The 21168-nt window shown below is 35.2% G+C and overlaps 1 protein-coding gene across 5 annotated transcripts in view; it reads left to right on the forward strand.

The window, feature by feature from the left end:
* The window catches only part of STS (steroid sulfatase), a 106633-nt gene that overhangs the window by 62952 nt on the left and 22513 nt on the right, over positions 1-21168 (forward strand). For all 5 annotated transcript variants that reach the window (XM_058018282.1, XM_058018283.1, XM_058018284.1 and 2 more), the window contains 3 exons: positions 3100-3237; positions 12539-12698; positions 15299-15420. In XM_058018282.1, the coding sequence (XP_057874265.1) occupies positions 3100-3237; positions 12539-12698; positions 15299-15420 (420 nt within the window). The remainder of the gene's footprint in view (positions 1-3099; positions 3238-12538; positions 12699-15298; positions 15421-21168) is intronic.

The raw sequence follows: 21168 nt of genomic DNA on the forward strand, positions 1-21168 counted from the left end.
GTACCATCCACACAGATCAATACAGCAGTTAATTTTTCAGAATGTGACTTTCGAGCAAGGTATTTTAATTTAAACTCTTTCTTGTGTTAACGAGAGTTAAATCATTCAAATACACTTAAATTTGTCTTATATCCTGGTAACACAAACTTTGCTGTTTATTTCCCATTTTCATTCTAGTAGGTGCTAGTGTTCAGGATCAAAATAGAAATGGAAAGTTTGCTTATGAGTGTGTTTTGACTGCCGTACTCTGGCAATACTGTTTTCTGAATTACCACTGTTAGTCCATCTGTACTGAAAAATGTTGCTGCTAAGATAAATTGTCATTTTAGCATTTGTTAGTTAAACGTTATGTATGCAATCCTCTGTGTTTCGAAATCCTTTTGAAGGAAATGGAAGTTTTACCATTGAGTTTAACAATGGATGAGATTTTCTATGCATTTTATATGGCTGGGTTTTTTCTAAAGTGGGACATGTTTGAGGGTCAGTATTTAATATTTTTTTCAGAGAAAGACTAGTTACTCTACCTCATTTAAAAATTCATTATAATATCTTACATTTAATTTTATTATAAATTTTAAACTTTAATTATTTGTGATAGTGAGACAATTTTCATTGCTTCTCATGTCTTCCCAAATCATTTGGGAAATCAAAGTGGACATTATTGAATGATTGCCAGTGTCTTTGATCACCAGAGATCATGTTATATACTGGGTGCCATTCTCTCTTTATTTTCATTTTGGTTTATATACAAGATTAATTTGAAAGTTCAATTTCATCATGAACATGAGGTATGTAAAAAAAATATTGCTGTGCACATCACTGCACAGATATTTCTTTGCACAATACTATTTATTGTCATTGTATCATAAAATCATAGCTTGATGTAGGTTGGAAGGGAACTCTGAAGGTCATGTGGCTGAATACCTACATATAATTTACTAATTTATCTTTGTACTCTACATTTTTATCATTATTGGAGCATTTCCAAGTGATATTGCAGTCACTTAACAAGTACATTCTCCAAACATTTCCGGAGCCAATGGGAAATTGCCTCGTTCTTTTCTGGCACTAAGTCCATCCACCTCATGCAGCAAGCGCATGGCTTGTCAGAAGGATCTGCGTGATTTTCCCTCAACCCACCAGCTTTAAAATGTCAGCCTTTGTAACAGATTTTCTCAGCTCTGTTGGGAAATTTCAACTCCCACGAGGCTTCAAAATTTACATAAACAAATTCTCCTACTCTTACATTTCTTCTTTGCTCCTACTTTACAAACAAGACCAACAGGTACCTACTTAAATTTAGCAGCTGATGTTCCTTTATTCTTGACCTAGTCATTTGAAAAATTATGACAGTCAACCATTTTAAAGAGACAGTTTTAAAATGATATGGCATTAAGAGGCAACTAGAAATAGTAGCAATAAAGTAAGGTAATTCCTCCTTATCCAGAAAAAGAGCATAGCAGCAGAAACAGTGATCTGAAAACCATTTAGAAGGCTCTGTATTTCAGAGTTCTTATCTCATCCTCTTTGACACAATAATTGGGCATCAGATGATGAATTAATTCTTAGTGGTCAAGTTAGCAAATCAAAATTAACATTCAAATTGGACCATTCTTGGATGCTTAAGTAAAAGAATAAAGATAAAATAGTTGTGAAGACAGAATTATCTTTATATGTTCTGAGATCCCTAAAGGACAGGTTCATTGTCAGGCTGATGTGAAGAATTATATTCTTAAGCTTTGGTCGTTTTCCAGGACCAATAATTTTACATTCCTAATCAGTATAAAGTTCACTGGAGCAAGTTACAAAGAGAAGCTTCACTCTCATTCATACAGAAACACACTTTAAAGAATTCAGTCTAAATAGGTTTCAGTGCAATTTATATAACTGCAAGGCCCTCCACAGTGGCAAAGTAGTGTGAGGAGCCTGTGGTGCCTCAGAGGTACAAGATATATCCCTGTTGGTGCTTCTTTTAAATGTGTACATCTAAGTGTGTTTATTACCTTGCATATTTTGAGTTTAGTTGATGTTTTTCCATATGTTGAGATATTAAGGGGCTAGTTATTAGGTTTGATAATGAAACCACAAATACTTTAAAGGTGCTGCATGCATTCTCTTACTTTTTTTTTTTTTTTTTTTTTTTTTTTGTCTTACTCTAACACTTGCACTGAGATTTTTGCCATGCTGCCTCTATGGGTTGCTAGGCAGCAAGGCTTTACCCCCAAACTGCGAGATCTACTCTGCATGCTGAGACTCTTTCCTCAGTGTTACTAAATATCCTCAGTGGCTTGAATCTTCTTGCTGAGGGATTTCCTTGATGGAGAGCAACTGCTTCCAAAAGTCACTTGCTCTCTGTGCAGTCTCTTTTCTCTGATGTGCACAAATCCTCTCATACTGTTCTTCAAGAAACCCTGCAGCAACTGAGTCATGGTCCTGATTGCTACAAGCCCTGTGTGGTTGTGCCCTAGTATGCTGCATGTGCCTATTGCTGAGTATAAGAGAGTTTATGTGAAAAGTGGTCTCAAAAAGGCAAAGGAACACAAATATTTATATGTGCCAAGGCTAATGAAAAAGTCATTTATTCTCCAGCATCCAGAGGAAGGCAACAAGGCTGATGAAGGGCTTGGAACACAAGCCCTGTGAAGAACTGCTGAGGGAGATGGGGATGTTTAGCCTGGAAAACAGGAGACAGAGGAGTGACCTCATCTCTCTCTACAACTCCCTGAAAGGTGGTTTTACTCAGGTGAGGGTTGGTCTCTTTCTCCTGGCAACAGCTGACGGAACGAGAGGACACAGTCTTAAACTGTGCCAGAGCAGGTTTAGGTTAGATGTCAGAAAAAAATTTTTCACTGAAAGAATGATTGGGCACTGGAATTGTCTGGCCAGGGAGATGGTGAAATCACCATCCTTGGACATGTTTTATAAACAGACTGGGCATGGTACTCAGTGCCATGGTTTAGTTTATTAGGAAGTGTTAGGTTAGGTCATAGGTTGGACTTGATGATTTCAAAGGTCTCTTCCAACCTAGTTCATTCTGTGGTTCTTAAAGCTGTTCTTTATTTTTTTTTGGTTTGTTTTTTTTTTTTTTTTTTCACCTAGGGCAAGTTCTGGATGTGCTGGAGAAGCATAATCTGAAGGACAAAACTCTTGTATACTTTACATCTGACCAAGGGGCTCATGTTGAAGAAATCTCCAGTGCTGGAGAAGTCCATGGAGGATACAATGGCATATATAAAGGTGAATATTCTCTGATTGTTCTTGAAAAATGCAAGAAAAAGCATCTCCTTGGGTTTGCACCAAAACTGTAATGTACTATGTGGCCAAGGTCAAAACCTTTGATCTATTTGAAATAAAGTAAGAATGTTTTTTTTATTCTTTTTAATGAAATTACAATTAGTCTTCTTGTTTCTTTATGAGAGATTAATTTCTTTTCATTCTTTCACTAGGTAGAGGCTGTGTAATTTGTTTTCCACTCATGTTTCAGGGATCAAGATCAAAGAAATCCAGCAATCTCATAGTAGTTGAGCCTGGGAGGTATCTCCCAGGGTCTGCAGTCCCAGCGCCTGCAGAGCAGGGTCAGCTGTAGCACATTGCTCAGGATTGTATCCAGTGAAGTTATGAAAATGATGGAACTTCATAGCCTCCTTGGGCAACTTTCTCTAGTATTTGATCACACTCACCATAAAAAAACCTTTCTCTTATGTTTAAATGGAGTTTTCTGTGGTTTAGTTTGTGTCCATTGCCTCTTGTCCTGTCATTGGCTCCCCACTGAAAAGAGTCTACCTCTGTCCTCTTTACTCATATAAATCCATGTAATCCCTACCAATGTATAACATCCTGGTAAGCATTTTCTTCTCCAGGATGAACATCTCTCTCAGCCTCTCCTCATATATTGAATACTCCAGTTGCTTAATCATTCATCACCTTCATTCAAACTCGTTCCAGTATGCCCATATACCTTGTACTGGGGAGTTCTGCACCCGGACCCAGTGCTCCAGGTATGTCTCACCAGTGCTGAGCAGAGAGCAGGACTGGCTGGAAGAGTTCTTCCTGGTGCAGCACAGGGTGATGTTGTCCTTCATTGCCAGAAGGGCACATGCTGTCTCATGTTCAGCTGGTTGCTCCTTAGAACCCTCCAGTCCCTCTCTGCAGAGCTGCTTTCCAGCCAGTTACTCCCCAGCCTTTGCTTTGCTAGAGGTTGCTGCTGTGAAGATTCAGGACTTGGTATTTCCTTTGCTGAACTTAATGGGGTTCCTTTTGGCCCATTTCTCCAACCCTATCAAAGTCCCTTTGAAAGGTAACACAATCTTCCACTCTTGCCAGATTTATATCAACTGCAAAACTTTAAAAAGGAAAAAATTCAGGCATATAAAGGAAGGTTTTCAAGGAGGAGGACCCCACAGTTTTTAGTCAGTAGGTATCTATCTGAGAAATGACCCTTACATTTTAAGAGAGCTTCAAAGAAAATGGTACACAAGAAAAACAAGGAATGCCAAAGGGATGATGTCTATCAGATGGGTCCCCGTGGGCTAACACCAGAGTGAAATGTATCTTGAATGTTAGCACATAGACCTTGCATAGTGATTTAAGTAATTAAGGAACCATATGGTTACATATCTGTAGCCGTAGGCTCAGCCTGAGGTGTTTTAGAAGCTCTAAAAAATATTTGCCTTCTAGAGTGCCAGACATAAGGTACAGGATAAATTATAAGGAAGGAAAAAATACACTTGGGAATATGTCTTCTTGAAGAACTTTGATTAAATGGAGTCTTTCTCTCAAGCCTTGCACAATTTTGTATTCATATTTACAGTGCAGAGAAAAACTTGAAATATATCTTACCTATATTAAGAAAAAAGTCTGATTGATAGGTTTAGTTGAGTAGTAATGGGGCTTATATAAAAAAAGGAAAAAGTTTTGTAGTTTGCAATTAACACCTCTGCTGTGCTGACAAATGGGTTAGAAAATAATCACAATGTAAGAAAAAATTATTATTTGATGAGAAACATTCTTAATAAAATAAAAAGAAATTAAAAGACCCATGCAATTAGTTGAATATACTTCTAATATTTTAAAATACAATTAATTCTGCTTTGCATTCCACTTTCTCCATATCAAAATCAGTCCTTAATTTAACATGTATATTATGCATCATTTTCAAAAGGACTGAGGTAAAAATTATCAATTAATTGCATAACTAGCAATTTTCATACATAGGAATTTGTTCATATTAAAAGTCATGTGTGGTGAAAAGCATCTGTACATATTTGTCAGAGTTAATGAGAAACAGACCTGTGAAGCCCCAAGACTAGCAATGTGCCTAAAAAAGCAGGACAATCTTGATACTGCTTGTGCTTGTGTGTCAACACACCAAGAATTTCCTTTCTTTGGTGTGTAGTTTAAAAACCTGTGAGACACACACATCCTTCCTCCCTCCCTGTCTCAGCTAGTCAATCTCCACTACTTATCTTTTTGTCTCTGAGTGCTGCATGAATGCAAATATGAATCAAGGCACTTAACCCTCTTGTCAGAGCTGGAGCAATATACTCAGCAATAATTGGTTCTGCCCTAAAATCAAAAGCTCTTAAGCAAACTCCGCAATTCTAACTCACTAATTTCTCTTGATACCTAGCCAAATAAGCACCAATAATAAAATTTAAGAGGGGTTTGGATAGTTAAGCTAGTGCTGCAAAATGCAATGCAAAAAGGGGAAATTGCTGTTTGAAGGTTTTATTACTCTGGATCCTAACTACAGAACAGTCCACCATAAATCTGGATAGTTAGAAACCAGAGCTAACCAATTGCTGTCATACACAGTCTGGTTTATTTGTGCAGTATTCCTTTTTAGAAGACATTATATAGTAATACCAAAGTAATGGATCAAAATCTCCTTCCAGTGGCCTTCTTCTGATGGTTGGTTATGAGGATCTGTGTAGTAAATAGAATCCCGAAGAAGATCCTAATCCTAGACAGTATCACCTTGGTTTAAGATGTGATTTCTGAAAATTTAGATTCTACAAAGATTCTTAACATTAATTATATAAATTTTTATCATATAAAGTTGAATTCCCACTTTGAGTCTTTCTAAAGCTGTGCATAGCCTCTATCACTTATCCATGAGAGAACAGTGCGTTCATTTACTATTATGAAATGGGACAGTTGCAAATTTCATGGAATATCTTGAAGTTTAATAATATGTTCTCACTAATATAGCATAAAGGAGGGCAAATTTTAAATTTTTCATAACTTAGATTTGTTTTGTATACTTTTACTATGGGTCTTGGCGAAATTCAGAAAATAATTGTCTTTTCCATCTCTCTTATGATTTTTAATTGTTGGGTTTTTACTCATCCCTAATTTCTTATTATTTTCCTGTGTGAATTACTTCACTTTCAAAACTGAAGTAAATATACTAAAACAGTAAGGGGCTTAACACATTGTAGCTTTAAGATACCTCACGTTTGTTTTTTGGGTATTTTTGCAAAGGGTCACACAGACTGTTTATTCTCTCTTTTTGTTTCATCTTTTTGTTTTCTAGTCAGAATTTGATTCATGAAAATTCTTTATCTCCTAAGCCATGATTAATGTTGCAGTAACTTTTCCTGAAGGTCTTTGTCAAAGATCTTTCTAAGGTTTAAATCTAGATACAGATTCTAAAACAAAAAATAAGATTCTAAAACAAAAAATAGTGGCTATTTTAGTAAGAATTTCCTCGCAACTGAAGGACTTCATACCTGAACTTGTGAAATACTCCTGGGATTTGTACAAGACACTATTAATATTTTAATTAAATTAAAAATAATAACAATTTAATTAATACATTAATATTAACAATTTTATATTGAAATATGGAAAGTAATAGGTGTAACTGAAGTATCTTATTAAAATTTTCTATGTAGTTTTTCCAGGTTTTTTTTTCCAGTTCTGTAATATTTGTCTGTTGAAAGTCAGACGCTAGAACATCAAGGTATTGCTTGTATATATGATTTCCAGGATACCTGCACTGACTTCTCCTTAGGTGTTTTTCACTAGCTGCCTCACTGGAGCATGTCCATTTATGTAGTCACCATAGCTTTCATTTAGGAGCAGAAATAAGGTTAGTTTTTCCAAATACTTTGGATTTGTACTTTCAAATAAGATGAGCAGAATAAATAAATGAAGAGAATTTCCTTTATATTAACAAGATGTGCAAGGTGACTGATTTAAAGGAAGTCATTATATTCTTCTTTAGTACTCTGAGATTTTGAACCAAAATATTTTGTTGTAATTTGTTACATGGCTTTGCAAGGGTCTTTGGGGTGAGAGAGATAGACGAGAATCTTGGCTTCATGATCAGAAGGCTGGATTTATTATTTTATGATATATAATACATTATGACTGTACTAAAAGGAATAAAGAGAAAAGTTCAGAAGCTGCTAAGCTAAGAATAGAATAGGAATCCCCAAAAAACAAGGGAGCTCTCCGTGAATCTGTCCCAGAGAACTTGGTCCCTGATTGGCCCTTAATTGTAAACATGGAACATGGGCCAATCACAGTTGCACCTGTTACATTCCACAGCAGCAGATAACCATTGTTTACATTCTTCTTCTGGGGCCTCAGCTTCCCAGAAGAGGGAAAATCCTAAAGAAAGGATTTTTATGAAAAGATGTCGATGACAGTAATTTCTATTTAGTTTCTTAGTAATTTCTTGAATTAGCCTTAGTGTGCTATCATATATATAAATACATAATTTGTATCAATAAACAATGAAGGCAATTAAAAATTTTCTCTACACTTTTACTCACCATAGTATTTCACTGGCACATATGCAGACAGTACAAGTCCTCCCTCGCTATCACTTGTTGACATCTATCCCACTTTGTCACATACTGGATTTTCTGTTCAATCTCCTTACATCTTACTGTCTTTTGAATATGTACATTTTGCCTGTACCTCAGATCTGCATCAGAAATAGTTTTTCTTTGTACTTATGAAGCACTTAGGACAATACAGACACTTGGCTACTGTCATGCTGCCAGAGTGGGTCAGAAGTCAGTGCAGAGTGGGTATGTTGATAATGGAAGTGGAGCCAAACACTGATAAAGTCAAACTGTGTGAACAACATTCATTTCAAGTGTTTCGTGCCTTAGAAATAGGTATTATCATAGTTATTTTTTAATATCCATAAAAAATAATAATGTCTTATAAGAACTTAGGCCCTGATTTGTTTTTTAAAATTTGCTACAGATCTGTGAGATCAAAACAAGAAATTAATACCTATTTTCTTTTAAAATGTGTTACTGTAAAAAAAAATTATATACTACAGTGATAAGTTAGTTCAGCAGGGTTTCTTGAAGCTGTTAGTAAATCTTTTCATTCCTCTAAGCCACAGAGAAATCAAGCTGGCCATTACTTTGACCCCAGGAATCATGCTATGGCATATCTGGTGATATTTGTTCGAGTTTACTTTTCACTTGAAAGAAAGCAGTAGTTGACTTTTTTCAAATGTACTGTATTTTTATAGTCTCTCTGAAGTGATCCAGATTTTTAAATAATCAACCCATCTTTTAATTTTGACTGAAAGAAAAATATCCTCACAGATCATTTTCTTTGATTGAAGGAAATGTTAGATGAAAAACATCCAAATGAGCCATGTCTATTCCATTCACCTGTACAAGAATAGCTCAGATCAATATAAATAAAATTAACAAAAACAGTACAAGAAACAAGTTAAAAATCAGTAAGAGTAAACTTGTCATTGAAAATAAATTTTTGTTCAACTATTTTATAAAGTAAGCAATAGTAACCAGTCTTGATTGTTGATATTTGTGACATTAAGTCCAGTAGAGATGGGTGGAATAATGAATGTTGTGTTTTTAATTCAAGAGAATAAATTGGGTCTGGAGGCTTTGTTTTTAGAAGAATATATGAAGGAAAGTGTAGTATGGTTATAATCCAGGTGATTTAAGAAAGTTGTTTCAAGTAGTTTTCATCATTCATCATTCATAATGTTAATGGTGATTTACTGCAGCGTTCCCCTTTATACATCATCCTTTGTAAAATCTCTATTGCCAGAGTTAGGTAATAGCAGTCAATTTAAACCAGAGGGGAAAAAAAAAGATATGTTTTTTTAGCTAAGATTTGAAATGAGGTTAAAATGGAAATTTGACATCATGTTGTGGATGACTGCAAAGAGTTATGTCTGTATTTTGCCTGCTCCTGCAGATTTTTCAGGAAAGGTGAATGTAGGCTATTGTTCAATGTAACACTGAAAGGGACAACTACTCAGAAAGCATAAATGGTGAAGCAGGAAAATACAGTCTCATGTGTTTTGTACTGCTTTAAAAACATTTTTTAAAGACTTCAAGAGAACAAAAATAACAAAAAGGTAAGTTGTCTAGATTTTGCAAGGCATACAGGCTACTAGGTTTCAGTCTTTTCTCTGTTTCAATGTTTTCAAGTCTGAGCAAAACTCAAAACTAATAAGCCATGTCCTTAAATATCAAGAGATTTTGTTTCAAAATAATTATATTTTCTGCATTTTTTAAAATTTTATTATATTAGCCATTTAGATATTTCTGTGTTTCAAGCATCAGTAGTAAAACCTTGATTATTGTTTTAAGGAAAAAAGAATGCAGATATCTTGAACAGAGTTTAACAGCTAGAGTTTTAAAGATGATAAATGTCCAGGGATTTGTAATCGTGTAATGGCATTAAGCACCTGCAGTCACTAAGCACAATTCTAGTAAAAATTAACACCTTGTAAGCAGAGATAATAGAAGACAGTCTTCTGCAATGGCCTGTAATTCCTGCCCTGATTCCCTGTTATTCCCAGTCTCCAGAGATGTAAAAAGAAATTATGCTCCAATTAGCCTTTTGAAAGGAAAACAGCAGTCACTTCTTCATAGATGTAGGTAAGGAGAAAGCCCTGCTGTGGAATCCATTTTGCTTTTTCTACCTTACAGCAGGGCATCAGAGTTTGTGTACTGTTCCTTTGTACTTGAGTAATGTGCAATTTTTCTGTTGTTTTCTGCTGATTCAAGAAAATTGTACTGTGAACCTAAGAGACGTGAAAGTGACCCAATATCTAAGTTTTAAGAATTGCAACATGTGTGAGAATCAGATTTACCACTTTGAAATTTCTCTGTCTTCAGAGTATACAGGAGACAACAGTATAACAAGACTTTATTTAAACATCGAGTCCAGTACATCCGTCTAGTCTCTTACTAGACAGAGTATACAGAAATACTAGGTAGACATACAGAAATAAGAGGAACATCATAGCTAAAGCTACCAAAGTTATAGATCAACTCTTAGTGTTGTCTGTCTGTTGGTACCCTTCAGCCATAAAGTTGCTGTCATGTATACACAGAATTAGGATCTGTCTCATGAACTAAATCATATCCCTGGTGTATCTGTTCACTAAAAGTATGTTCATTTGAGGATATCTGTAATTTTAAGGCCTTATGCTTGTTTTGCTTGGATTAACCAACTCCCACTCAGCAGGATTTTCTATGCACCATAGCTCAGTCAGTTTATTAATCTTTCCTGCTGTGTAACACCTAATTCCCACCAAACTTTGAAAAGCATAAATGGCTGTTGTGCAGGGATTGAGTCATCTTTTCTACAGAAGATAGACACAAGATCTTGACATCTACACTGGTCTTGACCCAACACGAACAACTTGATCAGCATACTTTTGGCTGAACACTTTCTTTGGGTGACAGGTGTTCTATGTCCCACCAAATAACACTTTTTGAACTTAAATTTACATTTTCTTTAGAGCTGTGTTTTGAAAATAATATTTTAATAGAATGTACACAAAAAATTGGACATGCATCTCATTCTTGAGTAGGTAGCCACACACTTCATCATGAGAATGGAATTACATTTAACTCAGCAAGGACAGTAAACTTTTTAGAGTGTTCCAGAGTTCTATAAGACAGACAATCCGGTAGAGATCTGATCTTGACATCATTTTCAAAAAAAACTTAAGCAAATATTATTGCTTGACATAAGGCTGAATATTAAAAAGTTGTAACTTTTCTGATGTCAGACTAGATGTGTCCCTGAATATTCAATACTATGAGTTCTGATAAAGCCTGTGAAAAAAATTAAGCAAAAATCTGATATAACAAGGAATCATGAACTAATGGTCCTTCAGTTACAAGACAAGAAAAAGGTAAATTTATACAAAAAAGAGTTGTCTTTCTTGAAGTTACTACTTACCTTTACAAACAGTGAAAATCCCGTAGAAAACCAGGTAGATTCTGAACCCCTTTTGCTGAAATGTCAAAGATCATTGAGAAGTCAATAAAATAGACAGCATGTATAACAAGGCCTGGGGTCAATACCAAAGGTATTGACATCTATGAGGTGTTTTGGGTGTTTAAGATGCTGAGGAAGCAGAACTTTTGAAATAATTTGTTGTAATAATTTTTGTTGTTGTTGTTTGGTTGGTTTGGGTTTATTTTTTATTTTTTGGTTGTTTTTTTTTTTTTTTTTTAACTTGAAAAAGGGAGATACGGGAAGAAGATAGTCCTGTAGTAGTTTGGCCTGAACCATGAATTGCTGTTTGGTTCATTTAATGGCAGAAGTCCAACCAATACATTTTTGTTTTTCCAGACATTTTAATGGAATAAAATTTCAATTTATGTCCAAATGGCCCTGACTGTGTTTAACCATATTCAAAACTCATCTGCTAAGCAGAGGTTTCTTTTTCAAGCGATATATTAATTTCAAAGGTCACCTTGAAGTGTTCTGCATAGTCACAACTGTGCAGGACATTGGTAATAGCATTTGTGATTCCTCTTCATACAGAGCCAGGTCAATTTTTTATTCAGTAATGGGGAACATGCTGTCAGAGAATAAACCCATTGCCCTTCTGCAAAAGGTGTTGGGAGGACTCAGCAGTGATGGATCTTGTAGAAACAGTAAATGACTGCAAGTCACTGTTGAAGGCAATCAGTGACAGTTCTAAACTAACACAGTTGCATTTGATGCAACTGTGTTAGTTTAGAACACAAAAAGTTCTTTACAGCATCCTGCAAGTTATCATCGCTGAAGTGAATTTCTTTATAATGCATTGGATTGGAGAATTCATTTACATACATAAATTAGTACTTTCTTCTATATAAAGTCATTAAGCACCATTTTTAATAAAAAGTCATGTACCTTCTCTGGATTCATACTTCAGACATCTAAGTATAGCTCTTTTTTTATTTTTGGATTCCTGTTTGTTTGGGTTATAGGTTCACATATCTATAGGCTACACAATCTAGGCCTACATGAAGATTCCAGTGAAATGCTCTTTAATCTCCACAACTACTTTTTTGGTGCAATTTAAATGCAATTTATAAGCTCTGTCTAATACATATTAGTAAATTTACAGAAAGAAAGTACTACAGAAGGTAGAAAATTGAGAAAATTAAGCATAGGACAAATTTGTCTAATGGAAAGATTCTAGCTAGACAGAATGTTTAATATTTGGAAATTGAATCTAATGGAGTGGAATTATCAAAGGAGAAACTGATTTCTCAGCAAACAAAACTAAATTTTTCAGGTGGAAAATCAACGAACTGGGAAGGAGGCATTCGTGTGCCAGGTCTTCTCCGTTGGCCTGGCGTGGTACAGGCTGGCGCCCATATTGATGAGCCAACCAGTAACATGGATATATTTCCTACCATAGTTAAACTTGCAAATGCACAGCTACCCTCTGACAGGTATGTTCTGTAGTCATCTCTGTTTTAGAGCAAGTGCCATGAGTGTTTTATTCATTCTGGTGATATCTATTAAGATAGAGGTGAGAATGTAAATAAGAAACTAGGTTTTCTACTTGCAATATCATGTCGTCTCTCCATATTGACAGACTGATAATATTGTACAGAAATGTTGTATGTAAATACACTTAACTCACAAAACAAACACCAAAAAGACAACAGAATACCATCAGATCAATGTACTGTCAAATCAAACTTGGAATTACTTGCTAAAAGCAAAAATGAATGTAACAAAAAAGGTCCTGTTCTGCATAAGTGAATTTGGTGGGAAAGGAAACTTTAAGTGTAAATTACTTTAAACTTCATGAGCTTAGCATTAACCTGCTTAATATCCAAAACACATCAAAATGCCATCTACATTTTTCTCACAGGTTTCTTTTGGAGTTTTTTGTTTTGTTTGTTTGGTTTTTTTCTCTGTACCTAGTAGTCAAAATAATCCCGTACAGGGTTTTGCAGCCTGATAAGAAAAGCCACTGGACTTCCACAATTCATAAGATGTCTTCTTGACACTGCTACATCCCCAGGCTTTATCTTGTTTGTGAGATACACAGTTTCAGTGGCAGGGTGCCTCTGCCTAAATGCTGTTGCTCTCCAAATCCAGTGAGTGGAGAAACCTGTAGATATGCATGTGCTTTGAACACATTGATGACTCACAAACAGCTTTTGAGCACAAAGCATAAAGAATCCACATGGGGAAGCCCACTGGTAAGCAGAGTCACTCTGCTAATGATTATTCATTGAGTGTTTGAAGGAAATGGCAGGGCAGGACAAGTCTAAGACATTAAAAATTAGTCAGGTTGATCCTGAGAGATGCTCTACAAGTAGTAATTCTGTCGAACTTCCTCAGAAGTTCTGATTGTTCTTTATGTGGCAGATCTATTGCATTTTGTTTTCATATTGCTTGAGTGAATACTAAGTACTGATGTTTTCTTTGATCCCCTTTGTAGAAATTCAAATATAGTTGTGTAACTTTCACTTGTAGGTTGCTCCGCTGTGATTCTTCTGTGCTAGACTGATGCCATAAGTACTGTTTCATCTTAGGTCATAGAATAGCTTGAAGTACTTTTGTTCCAGCAGCTGGATTCTTTTAGCTCCACTGAATTCTTCCTGAGAAATAAGAGAAGGTAATATAATTAATACTCTGTCACTGTGAGAAAGCAAGTTGAAAAGGAATGGGAGAGATGCTCCTAGTTAAAGAAAATGAATTAGTAATTGGAAAGCAAAGTCTCATGTATTCCTCTGAATCCAGCAGCTGAAGCAATGTTAGAGTACTGGAGACTATTTTTCTGGAGATGCCTTTTTCCCCATCAACAGGCTCTAGAACAGAAGGTGTTCAATAGACATGCATCTGTTAATGAGCCAGCTTGCAAGACGAGCCTGTTACTCAGGCAAGGGAACATGAAAAACTGAAAGTGGGAAAGATTCTATTTTAACAGACCCCCACAGACAGGAATTAACCCAGATGGCAGTTATCAGACAAGATAGCTTTCAAAATTCCAGGAAGTTTTCCTCCCCATCATTTGAGAAAAGTCCTATTCTGAATGGCTTTGTTGCATACAATTGCTGGCAAGAATTCAATCATCACATGCAACTTAAAAAAGTAAACTTAGTACCTGTCTTGTAGTAGTTAACCACAGTAGTTACCATATATTTTATGTAATTGTAATGAAATGATCATGTATGTAAAGGTAATGAAAATCATAACATTTTAGAACTTTTAGAACTTTTTATAAGTTTCAAAACAATTTTATGGTTTGTAGCTCAAAATGCTTGAGAAAGAATTACATGCTGATTTTTATATCAGCAAAATGTAATTTCTGATAAGACTTACTGAAAAATTTGTAATTCATACAAGGTCAAAAATGCAGACTATGATTTCTCCCCAGCTGATGTCAGCAATTCAAAGGTTTAATATAGGGAAGCAGCTAAAAGTCTTGCTTATTTTATAAGTCAGTTTTTATGTAAATTGACTGACTCCTTCAAAGCATGATCAAATTGTCCAGCAGCATTTAGAGAATTTATATATATTTATGTGTATGTGTGTGTGTGTGTGTGTGTGTGTGTGTGTGTAGTTGATAAATGCATATTTAAACAGTAAATTTTCAAATTTGAAATTACCACTTCTGTCTTAAATTCTGGCATACAGAATATACTGAACAGAGAAATTACCACTACTACTGGGGATGCTAGCACAGAACAACATATTTTCTCTAGTTTTAGGGTTACTTCAGCCAGACTACTCCCAAAAACCTGAATGTGAAGGACTGTGTTGTAGCAGTTTATTCACTTATGTCTGTTTACTTTCTCAGAAGTGAGAAAAAAGACTTGAGAGAACTATTCATAATGGCAAAATGTAAAATTGTTTCCTTAGGTAATGTAAACATCAAAGGGAAGAGCGCCTGAAGGTTTTTATCCAGTTGACCAATTGGAGGTGGTCATTCAGACTTGGGTTTTTTTAAGCAACAGATGAGCAGAATTATCATATCTTATAGAAAAGTGAGGTTTGAGTTATTTTATTGATTTTTAAATTCTTTCTTACTCAGGATTATTGATGGACATGATCTGCTACCTTTAGTTCAAGGAGAAGTTACTCAATCTAAGCATGAATTTCTCTTTCACTACTGCAATGCATATTTAAATGCAGTACGCTGGCATCCAGGAAACAGTAAGTAAACTTGCCTGTTCACATTTTAAATATTTAATATAATTTTTATTGCAGCTTGAAAAGAACCAGGAGGAAGCCCTAGGCTATAGTAACAAAAAAGTTGTTTAAAATATCTAGCCTTTTTCCATCTCTTTCACTTTTGTCTTTGCTGTTACATTCCTATTCACCATTTTATTGTTTGACATTATTTTTTTGTTATGTATTAATGTTGAATATGAATGCAATACTGAGATCTATGGTATCTAAAAATGTCCTTTTTTAAAAACCTTCATGAAAGAGAGTCTGTGTAACAGAATGAAGTAGTCAAGGTTGACACTTACATTGTCCTAAAAATGCACAGGTAATAGGATGGTTTGCTGAATAACAGCAAAAGTATGATGTCAGCCTGGCCATTTTTGTTAGTCAGATAACAACACATAGAGGAATCCCTGAGTCAAAGTCATAATTATCCAATAAGTGAGTATAGTATTATAGAGTCCCTTTTCATGCTTTTTATGAATGACATAATTCTACTTTGTAGGCCAAGGAAAAAAGCATTTCTCACTGATATGCTCTTTTTAAACTAACAGCTCACTGTTTCTAGTAGCACCTTCCACATTAACCAAGGCATATATCCCTTTCTATAAAAATCTCTGTGCTGAATGAAATTAAACGCACATTTTGTCCCACCTCAGTTGACATTGAAAGTGATGACTTGTGTTACAGCTTCAAAATAATGATCCAAAACAAGCTTTGGTGTAGAATTTTTAAATTATTTTTTTATTTAAGTGTTGTGGGAAAAGACTTGTTTAATCTTTAATATGCAAACTTAAAGTACTTGGAAACGCTGTCTTCTTGGTCATCTGTAGGCTGACTCTCTACCTGTCTCAGACTTTAAACTAGGAGAAAGGAAATATTAAATATAATATTTATTTACCATTACTGTGCCTCTATGTCTTGCATTTGATAAATAATCATAGGGAAGAACCAAACAATCAGATCTAGAACCATTTTGTATCTGCTGTTGGATGAAGTTATTCTGCATCATGAGAGAAGTGGGCAAAGAAGCTGTTTTTTCTCAAACATATACCTTTGCAAGATGATATAACCCTTGTCTGAGGAAAGGGTCATCTTTATTATTCACTGAAGGGGAATGTGATGGGAAATGAATATGAGCAACAGTGGGGGACTAGTCTACTGCAGTAACTTGATGAGTAACATCAATGTAGAGTGTGATTCATCCTTTCTCCAAGGCATTCAAATGATAAAGCCCACTCAGAACCTGGTGATGACATTTTCATAACCATGGGCTGGCTTTTGTACAGAAGGTTGTTGTGGTTCAATTCCAGACAGCAACTAAGACTGACAGAGCCATTCTGTGCCTCTTTCTGTGATGGAGAAGAGAACTGGAAGGGTAGAAGTGAGAAGACTCATTAGCTGAGATAAAGACATTTTAACAGATAAAGCAAAAGCCACACTTGTCAGCTAAGCAAAATAAGGAATTAATTTATTATTTCCCATTACCAGGCAGGTGTTCAACCATCTCCAGGAAAGCTGGGCTCCATCACACATAGTGGTGACTTGGGAAAACACGTGTCATCCCTGAATATCCTTCCTTTCTTCTTATTTCTGCAGCTTTCTATGCTGAACATGCTGTCATTTGTTCTTGGATATGCCTTGGGTCACTTGGGGTCAGCTGTCCCAGCAGTGCTCCCACCAAGTGCTCCTTGTGCATCCCCAGCCTACTCACTGGTAGGGTGGGGCAAGAGGCAGAAGAGCCTTGTCTGCTCAGTAATAAATAAAACATCCATGTTAACAACACTGTTTTCAGCACAAATGAAAAACACAGCCCCATATTAGCTACTGTGAAGTAAATTGGCTCTATTCCACACAAAACAAGCAAAAGGTCTTTTGATATTCTGCCTTGTTAGCTTACATTGTAGTGAGAGTAGATAAGAGCCAGGTATTCCTCTCTATTGTCTTATGTACCAGTCCTCTGTGAGGGCTTCACACCCTTCAGCACCTTCTGCACTTCTCTGGTCATGGGCCCTAACCCAAATGTCCCACTGGACTGCTCATTCCTTCATTAAACATGTAATTTATGTTAATTTCAAAGATGCAATTTTTGAAGAATAAAGCAACAACAGCTTAGAAGAGAAAGCTTACAACAGTTAAGGAAAATGTGATGTATGTGTTTATTGATTAAGGTACAAGGTAATGGTACATATACTGTGTGTATGCACTTACTATTGCATCTGTCATGAGATTTCTTACTATATTTATTTTCTAGGAAGTCTCAATTTGCATATCAGTGACAGCTTGCTTATTCCACTATTTTTTCTAGATGCTCAAAGTGTAATATTAGCTTTGATCCTCAGAAAATCCTCAGCCAAATTCTGCCTAACTATTTGGTCCCTTTTTAACTCCATCACCCCATACTTCCCTTTGTAACTCCATCTTTGTCCATTAGATTCTAAACTCCATTAGATTTTCACCGTGCTTCAGTCCAGACCCCCTTTTTTTGGTTTAATTTTTGACTCTTACAGTGTATGGTAAATTTTTGGTAGTTGCACATCTTTCCTTTACTTGCAAGATTCTAGTCTGAGTTAAGCAGGCAGGTTTCTCACATCATTCAGGGAAGGTCAGAAGCTTCAGAGTGAACAATTACCATTTTGCATTTATACATTTAGAGGCTAAGAGTTCCTCATAACCAAATCAATACACATCTTCATTAAGTTATATTAGTTAGGTCATTTATTGCATTCACAATGTACTTTCCCCTTGATCAGTCCTTTGAAGGAGCTTTTAGAGGATGTGTGCTATGCAATGATCTTCTCAAAAAAGGCTGCAGAATTAAAACCTTGTGTTTTCTAGAAAGTCGTGAGGAAAATAATCCCTTGGATTTTTTTCTCTTTTCTTTTTCTTTTTCTGCCACAGAAATAAGCTACCACCATTTTTTCTTCACTTTTTCACTTCTTCACTTCTTTTTCACACTTCTTCACTTCTTCACTTCACACTAAAATGTCACTTTGACTCACATTTTACCTCATGCTAGAAAATAATGCACATAATCCTTCACATTCTGAATTTTAAAAAACGAATGAAATATCAGGCAAATTTTTTTTTGCTCTTACAGACTTTTTCAGGCTGATACTTCACAGAATCACAGAGTTACAGAATAAGCTGAGTTGGAAGGGACCCACATCCTTCCACTCAATGGAAGGATCATTGAGTCCAACTTCTGTAATTGCCTTGGAAGCAGCCAAGATATATAGTCCTAGTCCTTGAAGGATGATTTTCTGTTGTTTTGAAAGCTTATAAATGTTTGTAATGTAATGTATCTGTCAAAAATACAGAGGAAAAGACGTGAAAAAGTAAAGTGATTTCCCATTATCAATACGTTTTCTGCACAGCTGCCTGGTATACCACAGAAGTACCAATATAGGAAAGCAACACCTTTAGAAAAAAAACCACTACATTTTCTTTCTTCCTAGTAGGGTGTAATCACCTTGTTTTTTTAAAGCATTGAGTATTTTCTTTTAATCATTAAGCATTTATATTGAAAATAAAACAGATGTAGAATCTGCCTTTACTTTCTTGAGCTGAGCCACCCAAAATTTTGTGTTGCTTTCTGCAATGTATGCCAGATGATACTTTAGCCTGTTTCAAGTCTGATCACATGTTCTTCTGCTTGAGCAAGTTGACCAGTACCTTTGTATTTGATAACTTTATAATTTAGCATAACTGAGTGCTAAAAAACTACCAAGAGCACTGTCTCCAGAATATTACTGGCATATGAATCAGTACTACTAAAAATGCATTGCTATGACAACTTAATTATAAGGAGAGGATTAATCAGATACAAAGCAAATCTATAATTGAATGAAACTTCATCTTTCAGGTTGCACTGCTTGTGTACAAAATTTTGATTTGATAAGGAGAAAATATATTGTAATGCTGTGTAATAAATATTGAGAAATACAATGCAATGCAGTCTGCATTATAAAGAAATAATGAACTTCACAGTATTTTCCTACTACTGATAAAAATATAATAATGCTTCTGATGAATGTTAGAGTGACTTTCCTAGCAGCACTTCACTTTTTCTATTTCAAAATGGATTTAGTTCTTCAGTGGAATATGTCATTCAGTAAACAAAAGACAAGGAGATTTTCTATGGGAAGTTCCATTGAGGCAGACTACACTGCAATGCCAAACTACCTTATTGTGCAAATATAAAGACTTTTAAAGACAGTAGAAATTCACTGAGAAGCTTTATATAGAAATTTCCCACTTTGCTTCAATTAACAAATAAGATACATTTCAATTATTGTTTGTATTGACTTTCTTGAATGTTGTGAACTACCTCAATTTCTGAAATTAATTCAGCCAAATTCACCAGTGAAGGATTTTCTCTGTAGTATCACCGAATTCAAAGCTGTTCTGATTCCTGGCTGTTGCTATATTCTCAAGCATTCAACAGTATTTAATGAGACATATTTTGTTTTATGGCTAGGGGTTATAGGCGCTTCCTAGTCATTTTTCTACATTTTCAGCTGTAAAAATTGAAGGTGAAAAACAAATAAAAAGTAAATGATAGAGAAATGTTTTGGTTTGCAGTTTTCAGACTGAATATATAGGATAAATTTATCAGAATAGTATTTTGGGTTTTTTAAGAGGTTCCTCCAGATTTAGTTTGACTAAAAACATTGGAGTCATAATAAAGAGAGGACAAAACATAAAAAATCTTCTCAGAAGCATCATTTTGTAACAATTTCTGGTTTGGAAAAGCACAACCTTTCTTATGAAATTGAGTTAAAATGGACCTGGTTTTGAAGGAATTAGACATGAGGAATACCTTCCACTTTTCCTTACCTCTCAAAAGCCCAATGTTATTCATGCCTTAAAGGGTAGTAAGGGTTACCTTATAAATTAAGGAGGCTTACATTATTTATAGTGCCATTCTTAGCTTAATTTTTTTGTAACTTCTCATTCAGTGTTAATAGTTTAAAACTGTAAAATGAATTCATATGCTGAAAACACTGTCTTGTGAGCACAATATTATACTCTGACAAAAAACACAGGAGTTGGAGTTTAGACAAGTAACAGAAACTGGAAAACTTCTAAAAAGTTCTGGAACCAGCTTGAAATGGTTTTTTTTGCAGTCTGGTTCTCATTGTGAAGGTCGGTGAATCTAGTGGTTGTCTCTAGCAAACAGTGTCTAAATAATGTGTATATACACAGTCTAGCATTAATGTGTATATAAGGGAAATTTGAGAGTGTTATGTAGTGAAAAAACACTTGAAAATGCCTGTCCTTCTTTGGTCCTCTTAGTGCAGCTAAGAAATATAATTATGCAGACATCCACAAAGTAAATGAACACTTCTCTTTGCTCTGAATTGGAAAGTATTAGAGTTTTTCCTAAGTACTCGATATTTTAAAGATCTGTCTTAATATTGCTTCCACTTTCTGAATATAAACAAGAAATTTCAAATCATGCATTCTTTAAAGCCTTGTAAGCTTCTTTTTTATTACTTTCTTAGTAATAACAGAGGAAAATTTTCAGTGTGTTCTTTACCATAGTGTTGAAAATTGCTACAGCATCTTCATTTGTAAGATGTGGGAAGTGCTTGTCATACACAGAAGACCCATTGGCAGAACCCATACCCTTGCCTAACTTCTTCCTATTCTTATTACTTGCTTCTCTGAGGAGCTTTTCCATTTTTGGTTTATTTGCCTTCTCTGTGGGGAATGAAGGACTTGGAAGAT

The sequence above is a fragment of the Melospiza georgiana genome, chromosome 2, assembly GCF_028018845.1.
Source record: "Melospiza georgiana isolate bMelGeo1 chromosome 2, bMelGeo1.pri, whole genome shotgun sequence".
Classification (NCBI taxonomy): Eukaryota; Metazoa; Chordata; class Aves; order Passeriformes; family Passerellidae; genus Melospiza; species Melospiza georgiana.